The following is a 27,627-nucleotide window of genomic DNA, read 5'->3' on the forward strand; positions in this document are numbered from 1 at the left end:
GACATCCATCATTTCACAACACAGCAATTCAGTTTTACTAGCAAACCAGAGGTTAAATTAACCCCTTTCCAGCTCCAGGAGGAGTGCAGAGAGTGTTCATACGACACACTAATGTGGACACCGTTTGGAAAGCTCTGCTTTACATGTAGACACGATAGAATTGCCACATGCCACAACCAAGACACATATGCAGGTTGTGATCTTGAACTCACAGAATCCTTGAGTTATTTCATTTATTCTTAGTAGTCCACCCGCCATACTTTCATGGCATTTACAATGGCCCTGTGGACACATTTGGAAATTATTGCCTTGTGCAAGCATGGGTGATCTGTGGCCTTCCACATGTTGCTGGACTCCCAAGTCCCAGCAAGCAAAGCATACAGCTCAACAAACAACGCAGAACAGACAGACACAAATGTCCAGTGTTTGGCTTTTATTGAGACACAATTTTCTTCCTTTCATATAACTTATCTAGTTAAAATATTCATCTCCATATAGTTACCACAAAAAAGTAAAATAGAAAACTGTTATTTACAGCTGTGGGAAACAAAAGACAAATGCAATTCAGCATTACCTTTTCCTTGTAGTATGCAAAAAAAAAAAAGGAAGAAAGGGGAGGAAGGGCACTTTCATTCAATTCCTTTGCATGTAGAACAGCTCTGAAAATTGTACCCATTTTAAAATGTGTGGGAAGCCCAAAGAAGAATCAGAATTGGAGTCATTTTACTCTGCACAAGATTGTTTGTATATCACCCAGGCACTGAAAAGCTTAAAAAAAAAAAATGCTTTTTAAGCCAAACTGATCTAGCATCTGGCTGGAGAAAAAGCTCACCTGTAAAATAGAGGGATATGACAATGTGCTAGTTCATTCTCCATTGGGTCCGCTTTTCCTATTTGAGAAAATTTGTTCCAGTATCACTGAGCTAGACATCACAGTATTTGCACTGCAACTTTCATTGGACAATGCCACCTAACTAGTCCGTAATACTGATAAGACAGCTGAAGTCTCAGATTAGACACAAAGGGTGGAATATACTCGATGGCTCAGTTTCAGTGGTGGAATACACCCAATGGCATAGCTGATAGCAGCAGCAAGTATCATCCAGACACTCATCTCTACCAACAAGATGGCAATAGCAACAACCAGAAATTAAGGGGCAAACCCTGATCTCAGAGATCTAGCCCACCCAACTGCCCATTTTCCAGTCAAGCAAGCCTGATATCACATCATTCCGGTCCAGTGGCTGCCACAGTCACCGCCCCCCTGCCATAACTTATTGTGTGTTGTACACTATGGAGCTTTCTCCTACACCAGGGCTGTTGCAGACTAATGATATCACACACTGCAAGGTGGGAGGGGCTACAGCCAGCTGACCATTTCAAATACACAATTCCTCAGATGCTTCCTTGGTTAGTAAAAACAGGGAAACCACCCACGTTTCCTTTACTCTTTGTGGCTAACAGAAGGGATATTTTCCAGGGTCAAATGCTCTTTCCTCAGTGATTGATAATTCTTCAATTCCCCCCCCCCCATCCACACCACCGATCCCAATTATTACAAGGAGAAAATACATTAAGTACAACAGTTGGCAGAAGATTTATCTATATAATAAACTAAATTAATACAGCAAAATGAAGTACAGCAAAAAGCAAAAAGGAGCATGATTTTCTTTTCTTTTTTTCAACATCACAACACACCTTGAAATGCTACACGATGTCATTAAAGCTTCCGCGGAACTTTAATCAGCTCCAAACAGCATGAGAGAGACCAAGAGTCCCGTTTTCGAACACCATCATCATTAAAATTTTCGTGTGTGTGTGTGTGTGTGTGTGCATGTGTATAAAACTGGAACTTCGAGGGACATTGGGGTGCTTTTTCCAGCTTGAAGAGAATATCAAGAAGGTTTTCAAACCCTGCATGGCACACACTTCATAGGTCCCATCGAGCCCCAAGCATTGAGGAATTAGCAGCAGGGTTTTTTAAAGGTAAGCAGGCCTTCTTCAGCTGCTGCAATTCGGTTAACACCACCGAGTGTCAGTCAAACTGTGGAACATCCTTGCAAGGCCTGAGTTTACAAGAGCGAGGCTGAAAAACCACTGAAGAAAGAGACTCCCATCTTCCACTTTCACGTGATCAGGAAAGGGCTAGGCTCCTTCATAAACCCCCTAGCCGAACTTCATGCAGCCTTGGCAACCAGAAAAACACACCGTCAAGTCTCCCAAAACTGATTCAGACCTGCCCAACCAACAACCCCCATCACCATCAGCATAAATAATAGTTAAAGCCTGTGCTCCCTCCAGCTGCTGAAAAAGCAGGCCCCCAAAAGTACAGCTGCCTCAAACTCCTCAGACAGACAAGAAAGATGCAACTCCCAGTGGATTTTCTTCTCCCTTGGCCTCTTGCATGGGGAAAATGCAGGTCCAGATTCTACTCAGTTGCACAAGCTGCCGCTTCAAGGTAGACAAAACACCTGCATCTTTTGCCTGGAGCTCCTTCTAAGATTAGGTGCCGTCCAAGATTCTTGGGCGAAAGAAGTTTCATCATCTTCCCATCTAGAAGCTCAATGTGAAAACGAAGACAGGCTGTAAAGCTACTCCATGCATCTCTCCCAAAGTTCCTTGCAGGGAACTGATTAAAGTGCCAGTTGTTGTCATCATTTTTTTAAAAAAGTCAGAAAACATTCTGACCAAAAACTGGAAGCGGGTATTAGAACAACAACACCACCCCCAAACCCACCAAGAGAGGTGTTAGGACCAGGGACACAAAACCTTAAACATCACTATTCATTTTTTAAAATAAATTTGGCTTTCAAAAGCAGAGATCAGTCTCCAATTCATCAGACTGCTTTAAATTTAGATTTCTGCAACTTGCCATTTTCTCTCCCCTCCTGAGGCTCCTCCTCTCAGATCCTGTACTGTTTTTCCTATGAGTTTAAAAGGAAGAGGAAGAAGTGGAAGAGCTTTATCATGTGTTTTTTGCCAAATGAAGAGAAGGGAGAAATGGCAGGGGGCAGGGACTGTTTTGTGTCCATATGTAGAAAGGCCTAATCAACACATATCTGGCATGAGAGTTTTAGGGATAAGAGGGAAAATGGGGATTTAAGAATTGAGGGGATAAGAACGTGCTGCACCAGGGATGATTTGATAGAGGGCTGGCAAAACCATGGGGTGGATCTAGGGCTCTGGGATTCCAAATGGGGTTTGAGAAGCAGCAGTGGCTGCCACAGTCACAAGTAAAGGCCTTTGTTCGTAACAGTACCAGCAAAAAAGAACTCTCCAAACTGGATGCTAGGAGAGATCAAGATCCATACATATTGGGACTGAGAAAAGAACACTGTAGGTAGAGGAAGAAGGTATTCCTTTTCATTCTGGAGTTCAGAGAAAGAGACTGAAGGAAGAGCAACAGTTTGTGGACCTTCTTATCTCAGCAAGTGCCAAGACTTCACATTTTAAAAAACGCTGGGTGAACAGACCAGGTTGTAGGAGCAGAGGAAGGAACTGGAGGGCTGCTTTGAACAATACTGTGCTGTTGGTCTTAAAATTGGGCTTGGGGGGATTCTTAGCCACCCCAACCCCTCCCTGTTTTCCCATTAAGCACTGCTTCCATCAAAAGAGGAGGAGAATAATTCCCTTCTCGCTCAGGCATGGGTGTCTTTATCTCCGAGAAAATCGGTTCTTGAACTCTTTAATCGTCTTCGCCATCATAGGTGCAATCTCTGAAACAACACAATAAAGACAGAGAGAAAAGGAAAGTTGAGACCATCTAGTGCAAGAATGTGCTCGATCGGATTCCAGTTAGTGCCTCTGGAATACAGAAACCCCAAATTGATGTTTAAAGTAAGATTCTAGCCCTTTAAATCAAGATGTCCTACAGCTCCAGCATTGTTCCCGGGCTGTGTTACAATGTATACCAACAGCTACGAGTTCAAGCAGAGCATAACCCCTAGAGAAAGCTGCATTCCCACATTTGCCTTACTTACTCTTCACAGGAGGCTTCCTGGAGTCATAGCCAGCAGAGGAGGCACTGCCCAGGGACGGCCCCGAGTGGCCGCTGCTAGTGCTGGGTCCATCGTAGGACTGTTCCTCTTCTGTGTGAACAGTGCTGGTTTTAGCTGGCGTGAAGTACACTGGTTTGATCCTAGACAGAGAGAAAAGGCACAAGGTTGCTCTGTGTGCACCCAAGAAATCACACTGCTGCTGGAATAAGTGAGGCAATTTCAATCACTCTGAGTTTAAGCTGACAAAATGTAGACGAGAGGGTGTCAGTTTAGAACCAGGGAGAGTGGAAGCTCTCTTTTTCTCAGCCTAACATCCCTCACAGGGAGGTTGCAACGATTTTTTTTTAAACCAGACTAACAATGAATGGAAGAGAAGATATTACAGCGGTGCCTCGCAAGACGAAATTAATCCGTTCCGTGAGGCTCTACGTATAGCGTTTTTTTCGTCTTGCGAAGCAAGCCCATTGACAGCTTAGCGGATTAGCGCTATTAGTGGTTTAGCGGCTTTTAGCGATCAGCTGTTAAGCGGCTTATCAGCGGATCAGCTGATAAGCGGCTTAGCGCCTTAGGAAAAGGGGGGGGGAAAGGGGAAAAAACCTGCAGGAACTCGCAAGACATTTTCGTCTTGCGAAGCAAGCCCATAGGGAAATTCGTTTTGCGAAGTGCCTCCAAAACGGAAAACCCTTTCGTCTAGCGGGTTTTCCGTCTTGCGAGGCGTTCGTCTTGCGGGGCACCACTGTATAGCACCACTGCTAAATCTGAACCGTCTTAAGCAATCTTCTCCAACCTAGTACCCTCCAGATGTTTTGTAATACAACTCTAATCAGCCCCAGCCATCACACTTTCTATGTGAAAGCAACTGCTAGACCAAAAAACAATCAAAACTGTACACTTCAGCCTCACGGACGCTTACTCCCTCTCCCTACAAATTGTCTCTTGTTAGTCTGGGTCCTGCTAGGCTCAAGGAATCATCAGCTTCTGCAAACACCAGAACAGCCACAATGGGCCAAAATGGAGGAGAGGAATGAAAAGTACACATCTTGTAAGCTGCTTGGAACTTTTCCTGAATCCCTGCTGGATCCGGGAATAGCAGTCATCTTGCCCAGCATTCTGTTTGCACAGTGGCCAACCCAAAGCCCTAAAACAGGACCTGAGGGCAACAGCAACACTTCCCACTTGTGATTCTTTGGCAATCAGAACCCAATACGGTTAAAAGACAACGCCATACCCAGTGAGATGCTAAGGAGAACCACAACGGCATCTCAGCGAATGTGGAATTGTAACTTTATTGGACTGTATAGGGAAAATGCTGGAATGTGTCAAAGTGAGCTGCCAGAAACCCACTGGTTGATAAAGTGCAAATCGGGAATCAAATTAGATCACCAAATTAACACCCCCAGGTCCTCTCCTCCTCAATATTACAAAAAAAGAGTGACTATGTGGTTTCAGACTCACTTGATTTTCTCTGGGACCGCAGCTCCTCCAGTCCCAAATTTTGCTTGCCGTCTCAGTACATCCCGGGGCGGCTTGGCCACTGAATTGACGAAAGCCATCTTGGCTACTCTGCCTAAAAAGTTGAGCAAATGGAGAAGGATCAGATTAAACAAAAAGCACTTTGCAAGGAAAATCCATATATCCACCCCACTCTCCCTGCTCATGGCCTCAAGCTGCTCATGGGGGGAGGCTTTCTCCCAACATCAAGCAGATGGCTTGCATCCTCTCTGATGAAAGCTTCTTCCTGCTGCACCTTTTCCTGCATGAAATTCCAGAATGATCCCAGTGATAGCATCTTCCCCCTGACAACATGCAATACACGTACAAGCCATTTCACTGCTAACTACCAAGAACAACTCAAGCATGCATGATTAGATTCACAGTCTTTTAGGACAGGGGGCACCTGATATGCAGGACATGGCTACGGCCTCTTTAAAAGAACCAACTCTGGGAAATATTCAGCAGTCAAAGTTTCCTCCCCCCCAATCACTGCAACACTGGAGATAGGAAAAAGTTATTTCATTGGAAAATTTGCCTTCCAAAGGATGCAGATTAAAGCAGGGGTCGGCAAGGTTTACCTTACCTGGGCTGGTTCACTCCAGTGGAGATCCCTGTGTGGGCTGGATCACATGAGCGCACGCACTCGTGATTTCTCGCATCTGCGTCTGCAGATGTGATTTCCAGCGCCACGGAAGCAAGTCCCTGCACCGTGCTGTGCTGGTTTAGTGCAGCGCGTGGGGACTCGCCGAGCAAGCAGCTCGGTTCGGGGGCGGCTTGTGGGCCGGTTAAACGACCCCCATGGGCCACTTGTGGCCCATGGGCCTTAGGTTGCAGACCCCTGGATTAAAGGAACAGGGGCCCCAATTCCAGATGGAGTGCAGCAACCCTACTCTGTAGAACAAGGTAGTGCTGCCAACATTTCTGCTGGCTATTGTAGTCATTCGTTGATTTGTAGAGGTAAGCAGGCAATAATATTTCACTCCATGCTGTTAGAAGCTTCTTGCTTTTAAAAAGATACAAGAGAGAGCCAGAGCACTTCACTATTAGTTAATAACCTTGGAGAGTCAGCTGTGAAAAGGCTACAGGACAGATTCTCATTTCCTAGAATGGAGCCAAAGCCTTCAGATAACTCATGTTATCATGGACAGCCATGCCTCTGAAGGAGCTCTGGCTCAAGAGCCAAAAATACTTCTAAAATGGTCATATCTTGTTTGTCCTTGTTCTTCTACCTTTAACAAAGGCACAAGGAAGTTAAAAGAGTGAAGATCCCATTAGGGCTGCCATATGTCTGGAATTTCCTCGTAAACAGTGCCTAGGCAGAAATTGCTTAAATGTCCTGGAAAATGTGGACATATGGCAACCCATGTTGGAAGTGTAGGTCTTGGCAAAGTTCCTTAAAAATTGCTCAAAACCTCATTATTTTTTGAGATTTTGTAGAAAAATCTGGGTCTGGATTTTCACTTTTTGAAATATAGCAACCCTACATTACACATCACACTGGTGCTGACTCTCTTTTCAGCACAAACTGAATACTTTCCTTTTTAAACAAACCTTTTATGTGGAGCTTTTTACCCCAGTGTGTACCTGTACTGGATTCAAAACTGTGTTTATATATGAAATTGTTTAAATCGTGTTTTTTTTAAATGTATGAAATGATTTTATATAGGTTTTACTAGTTGACTTTTTAAAATTGCTAAATCATTTAAATATGTTTCACAGGAAACAATTCACAAATGAAAGTAAATAAGCCAGATTTTCCTTCTCATTGTTTCCAGGCTTGATGCTAAATTTCTGTCCACCTAAGCTACTACTGCTGAAGTCAAAAGGGCAGGACTAGTTTGGTTTTTTTAAGTTGGCCGTTTTCATCCACACTTCCTTTCAGTTTCATAAGCAAATGGCTAGCCTTTCCCCCTCAAATCCCAGGCCTTCACATTCTACCTTTGGGTTTATTGGCATGAGCCGACTGGATGTTTTTGGTCAACATCAGCAGCCGCTGCTCTCGGGCATCGTGCAGGCGCAAGTACATCTCCCGCCACGACTCGAACTCCTCTGGCTTCTCCTTCTTGAAGTCACGAAGGCAGTGATTGTGCCACAACTGATCTGTGTCCTCGATTAAAACCTGCAGGCCATGAGCAGAGAAAAGGCTTGAGCCCAGCAAATGGGAAAGACAGAAGGCAAAACATTGGACAAACACCGCGGGGGATTAAATTAATTCTCTACACATCCACTTGGAACTGCTTTTCTAAAGGCAGGCTTCTTAAAGGCAGAGCTCTCTGCACTGCTCTTGAGAGACCACTTGTACCACCTGCCTCCTGGTTGTCTGGGGAGGCTGCATTTCATTCCCCCTTGGAGCATAAATTAAAGGGCTCTTGAGTGTGTTTTTTCGCTCTCCAAAAACATGTGACACCTCTCTCTTTTTTCACCTCTGTTTATACCCCCGAGGCTCATTTAGAGCAGCAACAGCTGCTGACCAACCTGCGCTGCTCTAACCAAGATCTAATTCCCTCTACTGAGCACAACTCAGAATGAAAAACGCAGCATCCGCTCCATCACCGTCTAGGGAACCCTAATCCAGCTGAGCTCTAAGAGATTCTGCCTTGTGGGAAGGTAGCAAAATCCACATGTACTATGAAAGCAGCCCACCCCAAACTAATGCCTTCCTGATGCTTTGGGTTACAATTTCTACCAGCCCCATCCAGCGCTGCAAGCAGTCAGGGATGATGGTAGTGGCACTCCAAAATGTCTGGAGGGCACCAGATTGGGGAAAGTTGTATTAAGGTTTCTCATCAAAACACAACTGGTATGACATTTAACGAAGTGCTTGCTGCCTTAAGGAGGAAACACACATGCACACTGGATAAATCTGTGCTGCCTTTTTTTAAAGCCATCAACAAAGGGGAAAAAACCAAGAGGCTGATCACTTTTGTAATTCAAAATCTGAATTAGGAAGCCTAAACAGCTAGAACTTCAAGTTTCGCATCAGAATTTGATCTCGGTGCCAGAAATGCTAGCCAGCATTCCCCAATTTTAAAGCTATGAGTTCCGAACTAAAATGTTACTATTAAACACAGATGTAGCTCAACTGACCCTTTTCCTGAAAAGTAATCAGGCTCATTGTATTCAATACTGGACATAAATGTTAAGTAGTTAATGATTTACACCCTTAGTAAGGTTGGTAAAGCAAGGGAAGGTGTGTCTTTGGCGTAAGTCAGATAATTTTCATACGGGTGAAATAAGTTGCATCCTGTCCAACTAGGACACCACTTTGGCCAATGTTGAGCAAACACGACATAATGATTAAGAGCAGCCTTCTGGCTCCAGCTGAGGATGGAAACGGCAGCTAGATTTATAGCTCAGTAGTTTTTAAGCCTTTAAATTTAGTTTTAAACTTAGTTTTGCCTTTTTAAACAGTTTTAAACCAAACTATTTTTGCATGTTGGAAAAGCAGCAGACAAGACTGTGGCTAACTGCAATTAACAGCGTTTATGTTTTGTCAGCTTTCCTGTGGGAGCGTCAGATGAGTAAGCATTTTATAGATAAGACACAACAGCTGCCCTATCAATCTTGACCATGGAGCACGTCGATACTAAAGGAGGGAGACCCGACATCCTTTCTCCCTTACCCCATGGGAAAGGATTTGCTCTCCCTTCTCAGCTCCAAGGCCGCCTTTCCTGAGAGGGTGGCTGGGAACCCATGCACAGAACGCTGTGAGCAGCCTTCTTCAACCTGGTAACCCACATGTTACCAGACTAAAACTCCAAAAATCCCTGACCATTAGAGTGCTGGGTAGAACTGATGGAGTTGGAAGTCCAAGTCTTCTGGAGTTCAGCAGGTTGGGGAAGGCTGGGGAGTGTCAGAGGGGGCCTGGGAAGACCTGGGTTCAAATCCCTTACTAAGTAATCATCAGTCTAACCTACCTCACCGGATTGTTGTGAGGTCAAAATGGGAGGGGGGAGAGAAATGAGCCACTTACGTTGGCCTGAGCTTATTGGAAGAAAGACCCAGATAAATGGAAGAACTCATCATGCTAATATTAGTATATACTAATATTGCTGGGGAGGGATGGAAACCCCTCATAAAAACGACCAGTGAGAAATGAGCATGCTCGGTGGCATGGAATGCTGACTCTGCAAGTTTGGCTGAAGGAGAAAGGAATATCCTACAGATGGACATGACTTACTGGCCGGCACCTGAACAGGAACATTCTGTGCTGCAAAAATTCGTTGCAGATCCCAGGAAACAGAATCCAGGATACAAAACTACACAGAAAGGAAGGAGCAGTCTTGTTTCCTAATGCATGGGATAACCAGGGGCAGGTTCAAGTCACCCTTTTGTGCCCCCAATGTAAGTAAATGGGGCTGCCTTTCATTACTGCAGAAGGCAGTAAAGCACTGGCAGCTGGGGGCACGGCTGAATAAGGAAGTGGAAGCTAGTGCCTATTGGGACCAATAGGGCAGAAGGCAGGGAGAACAACAGTAGGTGGAGCCAGAGCTAAGTGATTATTGTTTTGTCTCCATCTCCCTCCCTGCTGAACTCTATAAGGGCAACACTGAGGCTAAGGAGAAGGAAGCCGACAGCTAGTGCTACCCTAGACTGCTTGCAAGTAAGAAGATAAGCAAGTGAGGGCTGGATGAGGGCAGGCAGAGGCTGATGGGGCAGCGTGACACTTCCCCTAATGGACCAGCCTCCACACTAATCGCAGCCGGTAATGGAACAGCAGCAGCAACAGATGCAAACACTTCTTGCCCCCGACTCTCCCACACCATCTCATAACACTCACGTGATTGCAGTCCTCAATGCGGTACAGTTGCTCCGGGGTGCATCTCTCCAAGACAGGCTCCAGCACAGAGAAAGGGACACCACCTACTTCATAGATTGCTGTAAGAGAGAAGGCGACCCATCAGATCCACGAAAACGCCCCCAAGAACAGTCAACGTCCCAACTGATTTGACTCGCTGTAGAGCACAGGCCACTGTAGCACCTTCTGAAACTCAGGGAGGTGTCAGAATGCCACAGCTATTGTGCTGGCTGGGAGCTGTATTCCAAAACATCTGAAGGGCTGGCAAAGGCAGAAATAGATCATAACAAATGTTCCCCGCAGGCCATTACCCAGCTGGGGAGGGGGCAGTAAGCAGAAGGAAGACCTAGACTGCTTTGAACTTAAACCAGTCACGGAGCCCATTGGTGGCAACCGACAAATATGTAGAAAGGGGTGCTTGAAACTGGCGTAGAGGGGGGGGCACACACATCAGGAGTGTTTACCGGGAGAGTGGGGTGTGAATATTCTCCCAGTGGGGCTTTGAGAGACCATATAAGGAAGGGTTTGAGGAAGGCAAAGCAGGAGGATAATAAAGAAAGTGAACAAAAAAAGGCCATGGAGAGAAGCAGCAGCAGCAAACGTCCTACTCCTACTTCAAACCACTATTTAGCACAGGGATGGGGAACCAATAGGCCTCCAGGTGTTGTTATAGACTCCAATTCCCAACTAGCATCAAGGATGATGGGAATTGTAGTCCATCAACATCTGAAGGACCACAAGTTCCCCATCACTGAATGAGCAGGAGGATCTTGACACAGAGGCAGGCGGGGGGGGGGGCAGAGCAACAGGCAGAGAGAACTTCCAATAAATAAAGTGAAAGTTGCTGTTGGTCATGACTCTATGAATACAAATAAGGACATTCCTGTAGCCTTGCATGTCTCTAGTGAAAGCCACATATGCCTGGCATTGGCAATTTAGAGTGGCTGCTACGGCAAGCCAATAGGAGCACAGGAAACTGCTTTAGACTGACTCAGAACAGATCTGGGAGACCAGGGTTCATATCCCCACTTGTCCATGAAGCTCACTGGGTGACCTCAGGCCAGTCACTTACTCTCAGCCTAACCTACCTCACAAGGTCGTTGTGAGGATAAAGGAGGGAGGGAGTTGCTATGCACACTACATTGAGCTCCTTGCAGGAAAGCTGGGATAAATAAATGAAATATATATGCTGTATATATTGCCTACCCTGACAGAGGGTCTCCAGCATTTGAGCCAGGAAATAAACATGGTTACATTGAGGTGGGGCAGAAGGAAGTCAAGGGTGAGGAGCTGTGGAGAAGGCCTAAGCAGCCCTCCCCTCCCCCACTAGAAATACTCAGTCAACATGGAGAACCAGAAATGGCAGTTTTTCTCAGCCAGCCAGAGGCCCCAACCTCCTCCCTGCAAAACCCACCCCTTTATGTTAAAGGAGCCCAGCTGGCAAATACTCACAGTCAATATTATTGCTGAGTACCCTGATGCATTGCTCATACAGAGACATCATCTTTGGGAGGTAGGCAGTCTTTGAGCCTGAGTACACCTGCATCTTGGAATTCAGCCTGCGTCCTGTGAAGCCAGCCTCGTCTTCCTCTGTGGGTGAGGACAGGACTGAGGGACAGGAGGAAAGTGAGATAAAAGCAGAGAAACAAGTCACTGTCAATTCTCAGGATCCAGTACAGAGTTTAGGTAAATACAATGCAAAGCTCAGATGGCTTGCTGAGTCCTTCCCAAGAAGGCCTGCTGCCTCATTGCAGAAGGTCAACGATCTGCCTTAGATACCACTCCATCTCCAGCCCTGGTCCAAAAGCTGCCACTGGGAAGCTGACAGCTCCTGAATCAGGAACTCAGGTATGCTGATGAACCTGGAAGATTCCACATAGCAATCGCCATGATTTATTACAGGGATGGGAAACCAGTGGTGTTCTAGATGTCAGTAGACTGCATTTCCCATCAGCCTCTGCTGGCATGGTCAGCGGTCTGGAATTATGGGAGCTGCAGTGCAGCAACATCTGGAGGGCCACTGGTTTTCTAGGAGTCGACAGACCTATCATCCATTAATTTGTCTAGTTCTTTTTTAATAGACATGGCTCCCATAACATGACAATGAACTGTTTTTAATAGTAATTCACTTTAAATTGATGGAACACATGCCATTCTGATCCCAAGATGTGGTTTATAAGTTCTCTTAATTACTATTATTATTACTACATAACTGTGAATTATTATTATCCTATGATTTCAGAGTCTTGGTGTGAAGAACATACAAAGCTGCCTCATACTCAGTGCTAGATTGGCAGTGGCTCTCTGGCATTTCAGAAAAGAGTCTTTTCCAAGCCCTACCTGAAGATGCCACAGATTGAATCTAGAACCTTCTGCATGTAAAGCAGATTCTCTACACTGAGCTCCAGCCCTTCTTCCACTAATATCATAATGACTAAAATGACTGAGAAGCAAAGAGCTTTTGAATGATGGTTCTCTATACCAGGCAACCAAAAGCAACACAGAAAACAAGGAGCATGCTGCATGGCAAAATACTGACAGAAGTGGAAATAAACCTCACATGAACTGAATCACGGATCAATGAAGTGAAATCCATGCCTGCATTTCAAAGCCAAACAGAGGTCAAGAATTGATCTCCAAGCATGTTCAGAGGGGCATACCTTTTCCACAAGATCCTAATGACTTAAACTTTGAGTCCATCTATTTCTCAATCCAGCAGGCATATCGGAGGGCTAAGGTCCAAGGTACCTGAGTGCACCTTTCCCTAATGCATCACGGGTAGTGAACATGTGGCACTCCAGATGCTGTGAGACTTCAACCTTCATCACCCCCAGCCAGTTTATGGGAGCTGGGAATCCAATATCTGGAGTGCCACACATTCTCCACCCCTATTGTACATTAAGATCTTCACATGACACCATTCTCTACACCCTTTGAGAACAAGTCAGGGCAGTGCCTTTCCAGCAGTGGCACCCAGGTGTGAAACCTCCTTCCCCAGGAGGACTGCATGCTGAGCTCTTTAGAAGCCTTGGGGGAAGAGCTATGGTGCATTTCTATTCCAAAGCCTTTGGAAGGTAAGATTCCTCTCTATATTGGGTATTTTCAGCACCTGCTTTTTACATTCTAATAGCGGTTTCGTTGTTGATGGTTTTAAAAGAATGGAGCTGTCCCACTAGTCTTAGAAAGGATTTTCTCAAGCAGACTCCATCCTGTTCTTAGCTCAGAAGTTACCTTTCCTTTTTGGCTGGGGAAGGGGCATCGATTCAATTGTAGGAAGAGGGCGGTAGTTGGCCTGGATTGGGGGCAAGGGGATGTCAGGAAGCGTTGGCACCACGTCAATGATCATCTGGAATAGAGGAGAAAATAAAGTGTTTAAGCTAAGGCAGCTCTGCAAAATAAAGTTCATGAAATTGTTGCTAATCCACAAGAATATTTACTAGCCTTTCTTCTCACACAGTCATTTGTGGCCCATGGATGTCCTGAAGGAAGACGGCTGGTGGGCAGGAGTGGCGAGAGAGCAAACACTTGTCTGCCTGGTTGCCTAAAGGCAGTTCTCTCTGCCCTCCAAATAGAAGCAACCATCCTGAATCAGACCACTGGTCCATTTAGCTCAGTATTATCTACACTGACTGGCAGCAGCCTGTAAAGGGTGTGGCCTGAGGGAGGGTTCCAAGGCCAGATTTGGCCCTGAGGCTCCCCATCCTTGGTCTATACTAACTTATCAGCAGCTCTTCAGAGTCTCAGACATAAGGGGTATTTTTCTTTACATCACCTACTACTCAATCCATTTAATTGGAGATGCCAGGAACTGAACTAGGGATTCCCAGCATGCAAAGCACATTCACTACCAGTGACCTATGACCACCTCCCTTCCGCCACTAGAAAGGAGAGCAAATACAATCACATGCACTTAGTCTTCTTTTCAGTTCAAGTTGAGGCCAAAGAGAGTTGCTTGTTTATTTCCAATATTTATTTACCAGCTAATGACTACAGTCTTCTGGGTGGTTTACAAGTAAAAATTATAAACATAAAATACAGTATGAAAAGAAAATCTAACACGGAATAAAACCAGCAACAGAGATTGTCATCAGTGCAACACGTATTTTAAAATAAAAGTGCAGTAAAATGTTTTGTTTGAAATTTTCTTCAAAGGAAAGATACAGCAAGTCCTACCCAGACATGTATTTCCCTGCCAGTGCTGCCACTCAAGGGGATCTCGCGGGAGGCATTTTTATTCGGCAGTGCTCTGCCCCGCCCCCATGACCTTATGCCATGCCAGTTCATGCACTCCATACACCTGAAGCCATCGCTGTTAGGCAGTGTCCATTTTATTTCATTGCCCAACAGGTTGGCTCGCTCTGGTCTCTGTGGATTAGTGCCTGGAGAATATAGCGGCCCCAATAATACAGAAGTTAAGCAAGCTTTACACAATGTTGATGAGCCATTTTCAAGGTGAGGGAGGTGGCACTGTGCAGGCAGGGCCGGGGAATCTGTGGCCTTCCAGATGTTGTTCGACCACAACGCTCATCATCCTTGCCGTTGGCTATGTTTGCTGGGGCTGCTGAGAATTGTAATTCAGCAACATCTGGAGGGCCAAAGGTTCCCCATACATGCAATTATCCACTAACCATGGATCATCATTACATGTGAATAAGTCTGGGATGAAGACAAGGCAGATCCCATTTCCATGGATAGTTTTCCTTATTCTCATAGCACTGTTCCACGAAGAAGTTCTATCCTCCTTCTGATTTACTAAAGCTAGCTTGCCCCTCAGTGTGCTGAAGCTAGATCAGGTACCAAACTGTATTTCCTAAGCAGAGAGCAGTTCTTTCTCATTAATTCAGAATTTGGGGAGTTCAGAATCCACAGGAGCAAAACAGAGAGCAAGATGCCCTGAGGCATTGAGGAGCAGAGGTGTCACAAGCCCTGCACCACTTGCAATTATGCTGCAAAGGAGAAATCAAATCTCCAACAGTTGCTTTTTAGTAAGTTTATCAGAGGCTAGAGTCACCAAGAAGACATAGGGAACTTAGGGAGCTGCATTATACTGAGTCAGATCAATGACCATGGGCCTATCTAGCATGGCCTTGTCTACACTGACCGGCAGCAACTATCCAGGTTCCCAGGCAAGAGTCCTTCCCTGCCCTACTTAGAGGTGCTGAGAATTGAATCTGGGACCGTCTGGGTTCAAGGCAGAAACTCTGCCACTGAGCTGAGGTCGCTCCCAGAGCTAAATAGAAATAAAAAGAGGTGAGCTACACCTTTTAATAAAACATCAAGAATAAAGTAAAGTACAGCCTCTGATAAGTGTGCAAATGTTCAAGATGTAATTGCACTGCATTGCTTCCTCCCACATTGTTTTTGTTGCATTTGCAGCACCGGTGACCTCTCTGGGGTGCAAGCCTGGGCAGTATGTATGCAGGTCCTGGGCTGCCCAGAAGGCGCTAGACCACAAAGATAAGAAAGACCATATTTCACAAAGAGATGGAGCACATGCAGAACCACCCCAAGATAAATGGTCTCCCCTCTTCTCCTCATTAACAAGGTGAGGGTGTATGTAATCCCTTGGGAGACTGTCTCTGCACAAGTCTCGTTGAAATGAACAGCAGCACCCTAGAATGCTACTCCTGTTTCCTTCAACCCGCCTTGCACCCTGGAGAACTTCCTCCAGAGCTGCCATGCCATGAGGCAGATCCACCTCTTTGCTGCCTTTGTGGATGCTCTCTACCTGCCATCTCCCCTTTCCTTATTGGAAAAGGCACTTATGAGCAAGTGATCCCTCAAGGGGAGAAGGTGCAATGTACCCCCAAAACATCGCCCTCACCTTTTTCGCTTTGGAAGCCCCCGACTGCTTCTTCTCACTGGCCTGCTTGTGTGTCTTCCTGCTCGCGTCAGAGCTCTTGGCGCTGGACTTGGAACCATTCTGCTTGCCGTGCCCTTTGTCTTTGTCCGGGACGGGAGCCGTGGGCTTCACCACGTTCTTCTTCTTCTTCTTCTGCGGCTGGTCATAACTTAGGTAGGACTCGAAGGACATCTTCGGCTTCTCGTACTCATCCTCTGCGTCTCCCTCCCCATCGTTTGGAGGAGAGAAGTTGGCTGGTCTCTTGTTTGACTCGGAGGCCCTGGCTTTGCCCTCCAAGTTCTTGGAGCTGCCCGAAGCCTTCTTCTCCTTGCTCTTGGAGGGATCGCCCTCCGGCTTGCGCTTCTCCCGATCTCCAGGCAAGGCCTCCAGGCTGCCCAGCTTCACCTTCTCTGGCTTGACTCTCTCAGAGTCCTGGTGCTTTTGCTTCCTCAAGTGGTTGTCCAGCGTTTCCTCCAAGTCCACATGTGGCTTCTCCTTCTTGCTACTGCTGCCGCCGTCTCTCTTCTTCTCTCGCTTGGTGCTGTCCAAGGCCTTCAGCCTCTCCTTGCTGCCCCCCACCATAGAAGAGTCTCGCAGGGGCTCTTTGGAGGAAGCCTTTAGCAGCCTCTCCGGGCTAAAAGCAGGCCCTTTCTCCTCCCCCTTGGCCTCCAGCCGCAGCTTCTCCTTGTGAGAAGACTTGTGCTCTTTGCTCCGACCCAAGCTGGCTTTCTCCTGGGAGTCACTGAAGCTCCTACTCTGGCTTCCCTCTTGCCTGTCCTGAAAGCCATGGCCCTTATTGGACTTCCGATTAAGGGACTTCTGCTCCCTTTCCTGGTCCTCAGCTCTACAGAGGTCCATGTACAGGTCCTGAGGGCTATCACTAGGTTCGGGCGAGGCCGCATGTCCATAGTCAGAGCATTCCTGATCGGAGGAGAGAGCTGGGGACTCTCTGCCCCACGTCCTGTCCTCTGGAACACCATAGCTCAATGTCTCATGGGCTTTTTCGGGCTCATAATATCTCTTGGGCTTTTTTGCCCCATTGTCTGGCTCGTACGACTGGCTGCAGGAAGGCTGGTACGCCTCTGTGTAGTCCTGGTCAACCTCTTCATCCTCTTTGGGGGAAGGTTCCCGTTGCCGTTTCCTAGAGATGCTTCGGTCATAGCTGCGCTCTACAGGTTCGAGGTTAGGTCTTTGCAAAATAGAAAAGGAAAGAAGTAGTAGATCAGAAAAACCTGACATCAAAGCATTAAGTTACTTCTGAGGTTGGCCTCCCTCCCTTTACTGAGGTAGAAAAAGAATCCAGCCAAGACTGTTGACTTCAGTGCCTCTGTGACAAGGGTGGGGAACCTCCAGCCCTCCAAGCACCGCTCGAGTATGACTCCCATCAGCCCCAGCCAACATAGCCAAGGGTGATGGGAGTTGCAGTCCAACAACATTGGGAATGCCAGAGGCTCCCCATTCCAGTTCTACAATAGGCAGAATACTGGAGATTTTTTGAGGCCAAGTTTCTAGTCCTTATGGCTAAAGATGGAGCTTGCACATTTCCACATGTGTCTATAAAATACCACTGCACTCAAGAAGCACAACGTATCTCTTCCTTCACCTTGACAGTCCCTTGTTTACTTTCTCACATGCCAACAGTCCAAGTACAGAATATGTCATTTGAGATAATGCAGAAGAAGACAAAATGCAAGTGAACATGTTTGTTTAAACTGGTGTTCTACAGTCATCATTCAAAACAGCCAAAAAAATTGGCAACCATGTTCCATGATCACATACAATGCACAGGAAAAGGCAACACAGATGGTGCAACTCTCTGGGGTTTGAGTTACAGTTACAGTCTCACTCTCACACACTTAGTCACTGTGGGGAGGGGAGGTCAGTCAACTTTGCCTTTGTTTCCAGCAGTTCTCAGTGCCTGTTCTTTGTCCAGCAACAGCAGCGAGGCCAGTAATTCTTACTGCTAGGAGAAAGTGGTCAACGAGCCACGATAAAAATAAAAATAGTAATTAAAGACTCCAAGGAGCCCAAAGGAGAGATCACGTGGAAGAAGTTTCCTGCTGCTATCTCTACATGAAAATGCCCGTGCCAACTCTCAGCCAATCTCTCCTGGAGGTGGGCTATTCCTGCTGTGACCCAATTCTGGACTGGGAAGAACAGATTATTTGACTGCACACAACGCAGATTCAACAGATTACATGGCCTCTGAGGAAGATGCCTACTATCCCTCTGGGTAAGTTTCATATAGCTAGCCTCACTTCCTGCTATGCAGCATCACCTAGAGATGGACAATTCTGCCGCCTGCCTCTAGAATGGGTGCAATTGGACCATTCAAGCATTCCTGGTGGGGAGATACAACCCACTGTGTTCTTCCAATCAGGACACATGCCCAGATCACCAATTACTGCACAAATACTAGTAATGGGAGGGTTGCTCTTCTGAGGGAAGGTATCTGTTAAAAATATATATATATAGCGCCTGCCTTCCAACTAAAAGCGTATTTGCACTGAAGTTCTCTAAAACAAACCAAAGCTTTCCTCTAAGAGTGGCATGTATGTTTAACTACAATGCCTGCAAGGAATTATATGAACGATCAAAAGGGAGAGAAACACCAGAGTGGACAAACTATTCATGGTGTTGGGGAAATGGTCAGAGAGACATTTCTCTCTCCCAGTCTCCCGGTTCTAGAACCCAGGGCCATGCAGAGGAGCCGAATGTTGGAAGAGTCAGGACAGGCAAAAGGAAGTACTTCTTCACACAGCACAAAGTTAAAAGTATGGAGTTCACCACCATAAGATGTAGTGGGGGCCAACTTGAATGGTTTTAAAAAGCATTCAGACAAATTCATTGAGGATAAAGCTGTCGGTCGCTATGCACAACCCTCCAGTATTGAAGGCAGTATGCTTCTGACATTGCTGGAAAGTCCAAGGATGGAATGCACTTGGGTTCTTCTTGCAGTCTTCCCATAGGCATCTGATTGGCCACCGCAAAAACAGGATGCTGTGCTAGAGTGGCCTAATCCAACAGGACCCTTCTAACCTTCCTAACGCTTACAAGGCAGATCAGAGATGAACCAGAATCCCCTGTGCTATGGAACAAAGGAAGCTGCCTTGTAAGTTCATATTGTCACTACACAGAATGGGTGATATTCAAGCAGTAGACCCATGGAAATTAATAAACCTAAGTTAGTCATGCCTATTAATTTCTATGAGTCTACTTTGAGCAGGACTAACATTGGCTATAACCCATAGTTAGCACCTCTCCAGGGTTTCCAATAGAGAAGGTCCTTTCCTAGCGCTACCTGGAGATGCCAGAGATTGAGCCAGGAAACTCTACACCCCAAGAATGTGCTGCACCACCAAGTACCCCAAAATAGCAGGGATTCCTGGACTCTATCCCACACTGCTTTGGGCTTGCTTACTTACTTGGTCCCTACCTGGTCAGCCACAATCAATGCAAGAAACGTGGGAATCTTTCAAATTATTCTGAGGCATGAAATGACTTCAGCTGATGAATTACAACTCCCCAGATGTCATCTGGTATAAAAGGTCATCAAAGAACAGAATTAGGGGATGTCTGGCTTACCGTTCCACTTCCTGTGGGACTGGCACTAGCTTTTTCCACCTTGCCACCAAATTCTTGGCAAACTCTCCAACCTGTTCGTGTTTCCGTAAACCGTTCACAGTTTTCCCCACTCCAGTCTCCTGCAGAAGGGATACAGAAAACCTCAAGTTTTGACCATCATTGATTGCCAATGTGTATTTCTTTTAAGTTTGTGTATATCCAGTCTCATCCTGGGGGGTAACATGTCCAATCCCCCCAAGTACATAAAATAAAGCTCATTTATTTTTACCCCACCTTTCACTCTCAAAAGGGAGCCCAAAACAGTTAAATTAAAAACATCAAAGCACAACCAAATAAAAAACCAACTAAAATTAAAATATGAAAGAATCCTTTGCTTGGTTCTCAATTTGGGAGAAATTACTGGGTTTTTGTGAGAATCCTTGAGGTTAGGAATGATGCTAAGGGTCAAACAAAAAGCCACCGGAGCACATGTTGGCTTCCACCTGTTTAATCCTAAAGGTGGTGCATACCCTCAGTGATGCACTGCATACCTGGGAATAAGAAGAGCTGTTATCAAAAGAGGTCTTACCAGAAGGATATCAACCGTAATAGGCAACTCTGAAAGCCGCTTCAAACTCTTCATCAGCTGCAGAGACAAAAACGAAAAGGGAGTAAGGCGTCCGCCAATCAAAGGGAGTTCTGTTTTGCAGCAGAAAAGCAGGAAGGGCACAAGAAAACAAATCCATCCAGCTTCTATGATGACACAGAGGGAAATTAAGTCCTGCTGAACAAGAATACTCACACCTTTTGTGGGCAAACAAGGAATCCCGAAGATGCAGCAAAAGGCAGCCCCATTGCAGCCCTCCTCTCATTTGAATTACTGGAGCACAGGAAGCTTCCTAGCATCTCATAAGGCAGGTGCCACTCTGACTTTAACCCTCTACTGCTGTGGCTTGTCTGCAAAGGCAGCTTGGCTAGGACCAGAAGCTGGCAGAGTCAAGGAGTTGCCAACCCTAGACCTGCTTAGGTGGTCCGGATGCTGCAGCTAGTGTAAAATACAGCAGCTAAGCTAGTGGGAAGGACCATGTGCCACTGGTCCCAAATGCACTGCATGGCCTGCCCAGGAGCTACCTGGCCCAATTCAAGATGTCTGTACTAGCATACAAAGCCCTAACTGGCTGAGGACCCAGGTACCTAAAAGAGCACCTTCCCACAATATCAACCATCTCGGAGCCGATGATTGGCAGTTGTGACCTTGGTGGCAGTATCACCATTAGATGCTGCCCGGTTGCCACTGACTCGTGACAGGGCCTTTTCGGTGGTATTTCTCCAATTTGTGGAATGCCCTCCCTGGTGAGGCATGCCCATCTCCCCGCATTATTAAGTTTCATGAAAAGTTGGAGCGTATTCCTGTTTAAGCAGGCATCTGATGGCTGAAAAATACTGTTCTTGGCAAACTTGAAATTGTTAGCCATGAGGACATGCAACTATTTAAAAAATGTTTTTCTATGCTCTTATTTATTTATTTAATCCACCTTCTACCACAAGGTCCCAGGAAAGGTAGCAACAATAAATTAATACAATTAAAAATCAAATAAAAGAGTTACAGCTGTAAAACAAGAAAAGTAGGGGGGGGGACCAGTTCCATATGTATAGAACATTAAAAAAAAAATCCACATATAAAAACAGTTCCAATGCGGTCATAGGCTGGGATAAAGATCTCCACTTAAAAGAGTTGCTGAAAGAAGAATGTCTTCAGTAGGCGCCAAAAAGTCAACATAGTCGGTGCCTGTCTTAGTATGTATTGGAAGGAATTCTATCATGCTCAATGGACCTCCGAATAAGACAGTATCCACAGGAGATCCTCTCCTGCAGAACCCAGTGGTTGGTTGGGTGTAGAAGGGGCAAGACTATCTTTCAGGCACCCTGGTTCCAAGCTGTACAGGGCTTTGCACACTAGTACCTTGAACTTAAGCTTGCTGGCAAACTGGCAGCCAGAGCAATTCTTTCAGCAGCAGTGAAACACGGTGGTGATAGTCAACTTGCCAATTTCTGCACCAGCTGCAGCTTCTGGGCCAACCTCAAGGACAGTATGCATTGCTGATGGAGTCTCTGACGGGTTGTTTCTTTTTTTACTTATCTTTAAGTGTGTTGTTTTGCAGCTTTGTTTGCCGCCATGGGCTGCTTTTGGAGTAAGGGCGAGATAGATGGATAAATAAATAAATAAATAAATAAGAGACCTACTGAGGGCTGCACCATCTTGAATCAAGCACATCAAGCACTATCTATCATGGATGCTTTTGCTGTGGCTCCTGCATTGTAGCGGGTTAGGCTAGATGACCCTTGTGTCCCTCCTCACTCTACACTTCTATGATTCTATGACTCAAACTGTGTGATGCCTAGTAAGGTCAGTAACCTCAATGGGCTACTCTGAGGAAGACTAACACTGTATACAATGCCACGAATATATTCTATTTATGCCCCACCAACCACTAATAATTTCCATGCAATATTTGAAGGCAATCCCATGCAGTAGTCTAACCTGAAGGTTACCATAGAATGGATAACTGAAGCCAGGCTATTTTTGCCCAGCTAAGGCTGCTGGGGGGCAGGGATTGAACCTGGGGTGTCCTGCAGGAAAAGGCAGATGCTCTGCTTCTAAGCTACAGCCCTTCCCCAAACGCAAGGCTCCTGTATTTATAACAATTGTGGAGCAGAGGGAATTCTTCCAAGGGGAGAGTGCCTTTTCGTGGGTGAAAAAGCAGCATCTATCCAAATCTCTTGTTTTACACAACTGTTTTGAGAAAAATTCCGCCCACCTCCTTCCCATCTGCCAAGTCTAAAAACTAAAGGGAGACGTGGCCTCAAAGGTGCAGAGTCTCATTTGGGCCAATGTAGCACTGCTCTTTCTTCAGCAAGGGGGTTGTAAGTTATGTTCACAGTAGACCCATGGAAATTAATGTGTTAGCCATGTCCATTATTTGCAATGGATCTACACCGAGTCGAACCAACACTGGTTACAATCCGAAGATATTTTAACAGGATAATTGTACAAACTCGCTTACTGAATGGATCTAAACTACAAAGGGAGCCCATCCAATTGTCTTGTCATTTGTTCTTTTATTGCAGTTTTGTTTATAGATGGTCTAAAGAAGAGCTGCACGAGTTAAAATGTGCCGTGCCAAATTATTTACTCTGGGTGCAGCCAGATATCTGCTCCTTTTCTCTCCTGCAGCTGGTCAACCTCTCTCTCTCTCTGCCTCTCTTCAGAAAGAAGACCAAACTAACAAAGCAAAAAAGAAAACATTGGTGTTGCCACTAGTGCACGCTATCTTTGTTTAAGGGAAGGGCCCTGGCTCAGTGGGAGAACATCCGCTTTGCACACAGAACATTCCCCAGTATCTCCAGGTAGAAGGGGGAGAGACGCCCTGCCTGAAAGCAAAGAGCAGCTGCCAATAGGTATGGATGACACTAAGCTAGATGGACCAGTGGTCTGACTTCATATAAGTCAACTTCCTATCTTCCCCTTTACAGCCCCCTTGGCTAAAGCCAGAGCACTACCTCTTCCAGAAACCAGTCTGGAAGCAAAAGACCAGAGTCAGGCAAAATGTTTCACAAGCCGTAAAGAACTTCTGCAACTCAAGATCACTAAGCGACATTTTCTGAGCCATCCACATAAACAAATGCACTTGCCCAACCCTGGATTAGAGGCTCAATGGCAAAATTTCAGTTAGAGATCAAACTCCTTTCAGACTTTTATTTGCAGCCAGGGCTGCATGTGTTCTGCAGCAGGTCAAGCATGTCTGGTGTCAAGCATTTAGACCTGCAGCTAACAGCATGGCTGCAAAACAGAAAAAAAAGGGGGGGACATGTAAGGAAACAAATAGAAAATGCTTCATAAAGGATCAGACATGGAGGTGGAACAGGGCCATTCTCCGACCCGAGTTTCCTTCCCCCTGGCCACAGTGCACCTACAAGCCGTGACTGGCCAAAGAACACCCATCTCCGGGGTCTTCAGTCATTTTTGCCACCTTGCCACTTCAGCCTTTTGCCCAAAAGAGAAATCCACATCTTTGAAAACTGTCTGGAAGCAAAAATAAAACTACAAACTGTGTAATCATTTATGCTAAGCCCAAAATTAGAGTTTCAGTTACGCAAAATCTGGTAGAGTGAAGAATAAAGGCATACAAGCAGCTTACCGTATTTAAAAAGAAAAGTATGAGAATAAAGTACGGGTGGGGATTTAATACAGATGAAACAACAACAAAAGGGCAATAGAAAAGAGGATTTATAGCAGGGGTGGCCTTCCAGATGTTTTTGGACTACAACTCCCATCAGCCCTGATCACCAACTAAGGGCTGGTGTGAGTTCTATTCCAACAACACTTCCACTTCCCTGGGTTTTATAAAACATGCAAAATCCCTACCTCCTGGACAACAGACATCAAGCCTCATGGGGCAGGGGGAGGAGAGGCAAGGGTCTGCTTGAGGTGTTAGCATTTGAGAGGAAGGAGAAAGAGTGCCTTCCTCCCCTTTTTCCTCATGTGTCATAAGCCTGAGGGCAGTGAACCACTTACTACTGGTTTTTCTAACTGCTCTGGAAGCCTTATTGGCTAAAAGGCAAAGAAGAAATTATTTCAATAAAATCCCCACCTGGGAGCCTCAGGACCATGTAGTTCAGCACAGTGTTCTTCAAACTTGGGTCCCAAGATATTGTACTAAAACTCCCATCATTCTTGCCCATTGACTAAGCTAGCCAGGGATGACGAGAGTTGTAACGTCTGGAGACCCGAGATTCTTCAACACTGGTCTACATGAGTATGTAAGTCCCTTTTTTTCTAAATTGCAATCCTCTCACCTTGATGATTTATGAAGACTCTAACTAGAAAAACTGTTACAAGAATAAAATCAAGTTTTTGCTAAAAGCAGCAAAATTATTTGATTTCGCTTTTCCAGTGGAAATTCTTCTCAGGAAGCTTATATTACTGGTTTCTGGACTTTGCCCTGGACAAAGCTCACAGAATTTTCAGGATGAAGGGTGAACACAGACGGTCCTTTTACCAAGTGGTATCAGCTATCATGGTACACATGCTGCCATATGGCACAACTAGTTGCCTGTATGACAAGACCTTGGCCAAACATCTGCACCCATTCAGAAAGTCAACAAAACAGGAAAGGGCACACACTTCTTAGCATTTGCCCGGATATTACAGACCACCCTGATGTCTCACATGGTAACAGGTACACTATGATAAGTTGCCATTTTGGACGGTCGGCACCCACCCCCTAATGAGTAGGTCTAGGACCTTCACATTTTTATTTAACCAGAAGCCAATATTTTATAGGGCAGACACCAGATTCTAGCTGTGCATGCCATTTCCCACCCCCTCTCACAAATACACAGAGCAGATGATACAAAAAGCATACTTGTGGACATGCAGATTAATAAGAATTAAGCTGGGGTGTGTGTGTTGGAACTCTCCTTTTCACACCTATGAATTTCTTTTTATAAATTGTTGCAAGAACCAGGCACTTTTTAAAAAATAACATTTTACATATAAATCAAAAGGCATTTTTGACCTCGTTCGAAACCCCAAGCCTATAGTACTGTAGTTCCCAGAATTCTCAAGGAGCAGGGCCATCTGATTTTAAGGAATCTCTAGGTAAAAATGCAACTCACATTGCTAAGCAAACCTAAAACCCATAAAATACAGGAAGCACTACTAGATACAAAGTTGATTTCACTTTGTGGTTTGATGCTGTGCACCAGAGATATGGTGCTTTCCCTCTAACACTTAATGTGCTCCAGTACATGGAGTGCAATGCATCTGATCTCTCCCATAACCTTATTTTAAATCAGTTCAGTGCAAAGACATGACGAGGTATTCAGCAGACACCAAAGTTATATTGATTTGCCAGAACAACCCTCTTTTATGAGTCCAGGAAAAAGAAATCCAGCCCTTTCCTTTAAATTATTCACAGAGCCACTCACCATATCCCATGCCTGCCCCCCTCACGCTTTACATCCCCAATCAGCACATAATGAAAATCACTTAGCTTAGCTTAGTTGCCTCTTTGCACACTTTAACCATTTTGGGGATGCATGTAAACATGATGGTTAAAATCAGTGCTTTTTTCTTTAAAAATGTTTAGGGGTACTCTCATTTTCCTACTCATATTGAAATACTGCCCCTCAATGAAGCCAAACTTAGATTCACAAAATGTTTAGGGATAAGCGTTTCCCTGCGTCCCCCCAGGAAAAAAGCACTGTTTAAAATTAATAGGGATATATTCTACTTTTTGGTCAGCACACCTAAAGTAGTTGCAACTACAAAATCTAAGGGTGGTTATGATTCCACATTTGTGCAGAGGGATTTATAAAATTTTGAGAACTGCCTTGCTTCAGATACAGTATCTACAGCAACCCGCTCGATGTGGGGGTAAACCCAACAACCTCCCCGCTTCCTTCTTTACACTGCACATATGATGATTTTATTTGACAGATCGACCCTTTCATAGGTCCACAGCGACAACCCGCACACCATTCATCAGCACACACTGAAAAGGGGGTTCAAGGAACACACTGGAAACGGGGCTTGAGATCGGAGCCCTCGTTGCAACCACCCCGGTTCAGAGTTCAACCAGGGTGTCGTGGGGCGGCGCGGGGAGGGGGGAGTCGTAGAATAACTTAAGACACGTTAAGGTACATGCCCTTGGAAACGGAGCTCTGCTGACTGCCACCCCACTTCGGAAAAAGAGACGTTGGATCTCCTGGTCTTTCCATCCTCCCGGTGTGAAAAAGTCCAAGCCTGCCCCAAATTCATAATTTGAGTAGGGGGGTGGGATCCCTGACTCCAGATCACCTGGATCCATACTAGGAAGCCACCCCGCCACATCCCACCGACCTCCTCCGAGTCGCCCCCACCTCCTTCTCAAGGACCCCTCCCCAGTTCTCGTCTCCTTTTCTGTGTGGCCCTTACAAGCGGGGCCCCCTCTTTGTCCACCCAGTTAGCCAGAGTTCCCCAAACCACTCGGCTACCAGAGGACCCACCCGCCACCTTTGCTTCGCCCTCCCCTTCAGGGGGTCCTTTACCTTCTTGGGCTCCGAACTGCCCGTGAGCCGCGATTGCAGCTTCCCTACAACTTCTAGCACCGACTCCGCCATTTTTACTGCTGGCGAGGCCTCTCCTCGGCGGAAGTGGCTGCTGCTTCACCGTCTACCCAGGAGGACTCGGGGCTTCCCTCCTTCCGAACCTTTACTCCCTCGCTTCCTTTTTTTTTCGCGCCGCCATGTTTGCTCCGGGCAAAAAAAGAAGACGGTGGTCAAAAGAAGGGCCAGTAAGCCATTCTCTTCCATAGGTCGGCTCCGCCATCTTAGAAGCTGGCAAGTTGCTTCGAAACCGAGAAAGGTAGAGAGGGACAAAAATCGCCATCTCGGATCAGGGCGAAGCTCGAAAAACAGCTGAAGGGATAACGGGTTGGAACCCTCTCATCTTGGAGAAGGGCAAGAAGTTTCCTTGCTGAGGTGCAGCCGCCATCTTGCGTGCTGGCAAGAACCTACTCTCCTCATATGTTCTAAGCCTGGAGTCGGTCGCTGAGGTTTTTCGTGCCTTTTCACATAGTATGAACACACAGGATTTCAGCTTTACTGAACAAATAGCTCAAATAAGGAAATTATTATAAAAGATACTTTTAATGGGGTGGTGTTTTGTTTTAAAAGTCTTTTTTCCACTGCAATTTGTGGGAAATGCTTCCAGGAATCTCCATCTGTTATCAACTGAGAATTTGTTGCATATCAGCCTTTTCTCCATCCTAATCCATTCTTGGAGATCCCTCTCCCCCCAAAGCATCAGGAGCAAACAAAACTGTCTCTACAGGGCCAGAACCATTCAGGGAGCTCTCAGCCTAGTTCTGCCAATGGGGCCCTACCCA

At 45.8% G+C, this 27,627-nt stretch overlaps 2 protein-coding genes across 2 annotated transcripts in view; both read right to left on the reverse strand.

The window, feature by feature from the left end:
• Positions 1-418: 418 nt before the first annotated feature.
• ELOA (elongin A) lies at positions 419-26,917 on the reverse strand. Its single transcript, XM_079987722.1, has 11 exons — positions 26,789-26,917; positions 20,286-20,342; positions 19,718-19,836; positions 16,115-17,321; positions 13,522-13,636; positions 11,743-11,898; positions 10,273-10,370; positions 7,431-7,611; positions 5,454-5,565; positions 3,981-4,138; positions 419-3,716 (listed from the first exon to the last, which is right to left on the reverse strand). Exons 1-11 carry the CDS (start codon positions 26,858-26,860, stop codon positions 3,655-3,657), a joined length of 2,337 nt encoding a protein of 778 aa, XP_079843848.1. The 5' UTR covers positions 26,861-26,917; the 3' UTR covers positions 419-3,654.
• The window catches only part of RPL11 (ribosomal protein L11), a 50,107-nt gene continuing 22,898 nt past the window's right edge, over positions 419-27,627 (reverse strand). Inside the window, exon 6 of the mRNA XM_079987820.1 lies at positions 419-3,706. Coding sequence (XP_079843946.1) covers positions 3,686-3,706 — 21 coding nt within the window. The 3' untranslated portion in view covers positions 419-3,685. The remainder of the gene's footprint in view (positions 3,707-27,627) is intronic.

The sequence above is a fragment of the Podarcis cretensis genome (assembly GCF_951804945.1).
Source record: "Podarcis cretensis genome assembly, chromosome: 8".
Classification (NCBI taxonomy): Eukaryota; Metazoa; Chordata; class Lepidosauria; order Squamata; family Lacertidae; genus Podarcis; species Podarcis cretensis.

Excerpts from the sequence above, each read along its gene's own strand:
- ELOA (XM_079987722.1), bottom strand. The coding sequence starts at position 26,860 with ATGGCGGAGTCGGTGCTAGAAGTTGTAGGGAAGCTGCAATCGCGGCTC. Across the intron at positions 17,322-19,717 it reads GTCCCACAGGAAGTGGAACG|ACCTAACCTCGAACCTGTAG; the intron begins GTAAGCCAGACA and ends TATTTTGCAAAG. Across the intron at positions 11,899-13,521 it reads TCCCCAGCCAAAAAGGAAAG|TCCTGTCCTCACCCACAGAG; the intron begins GTAACTTCTGAG and ends CCTGTCCCTCAG.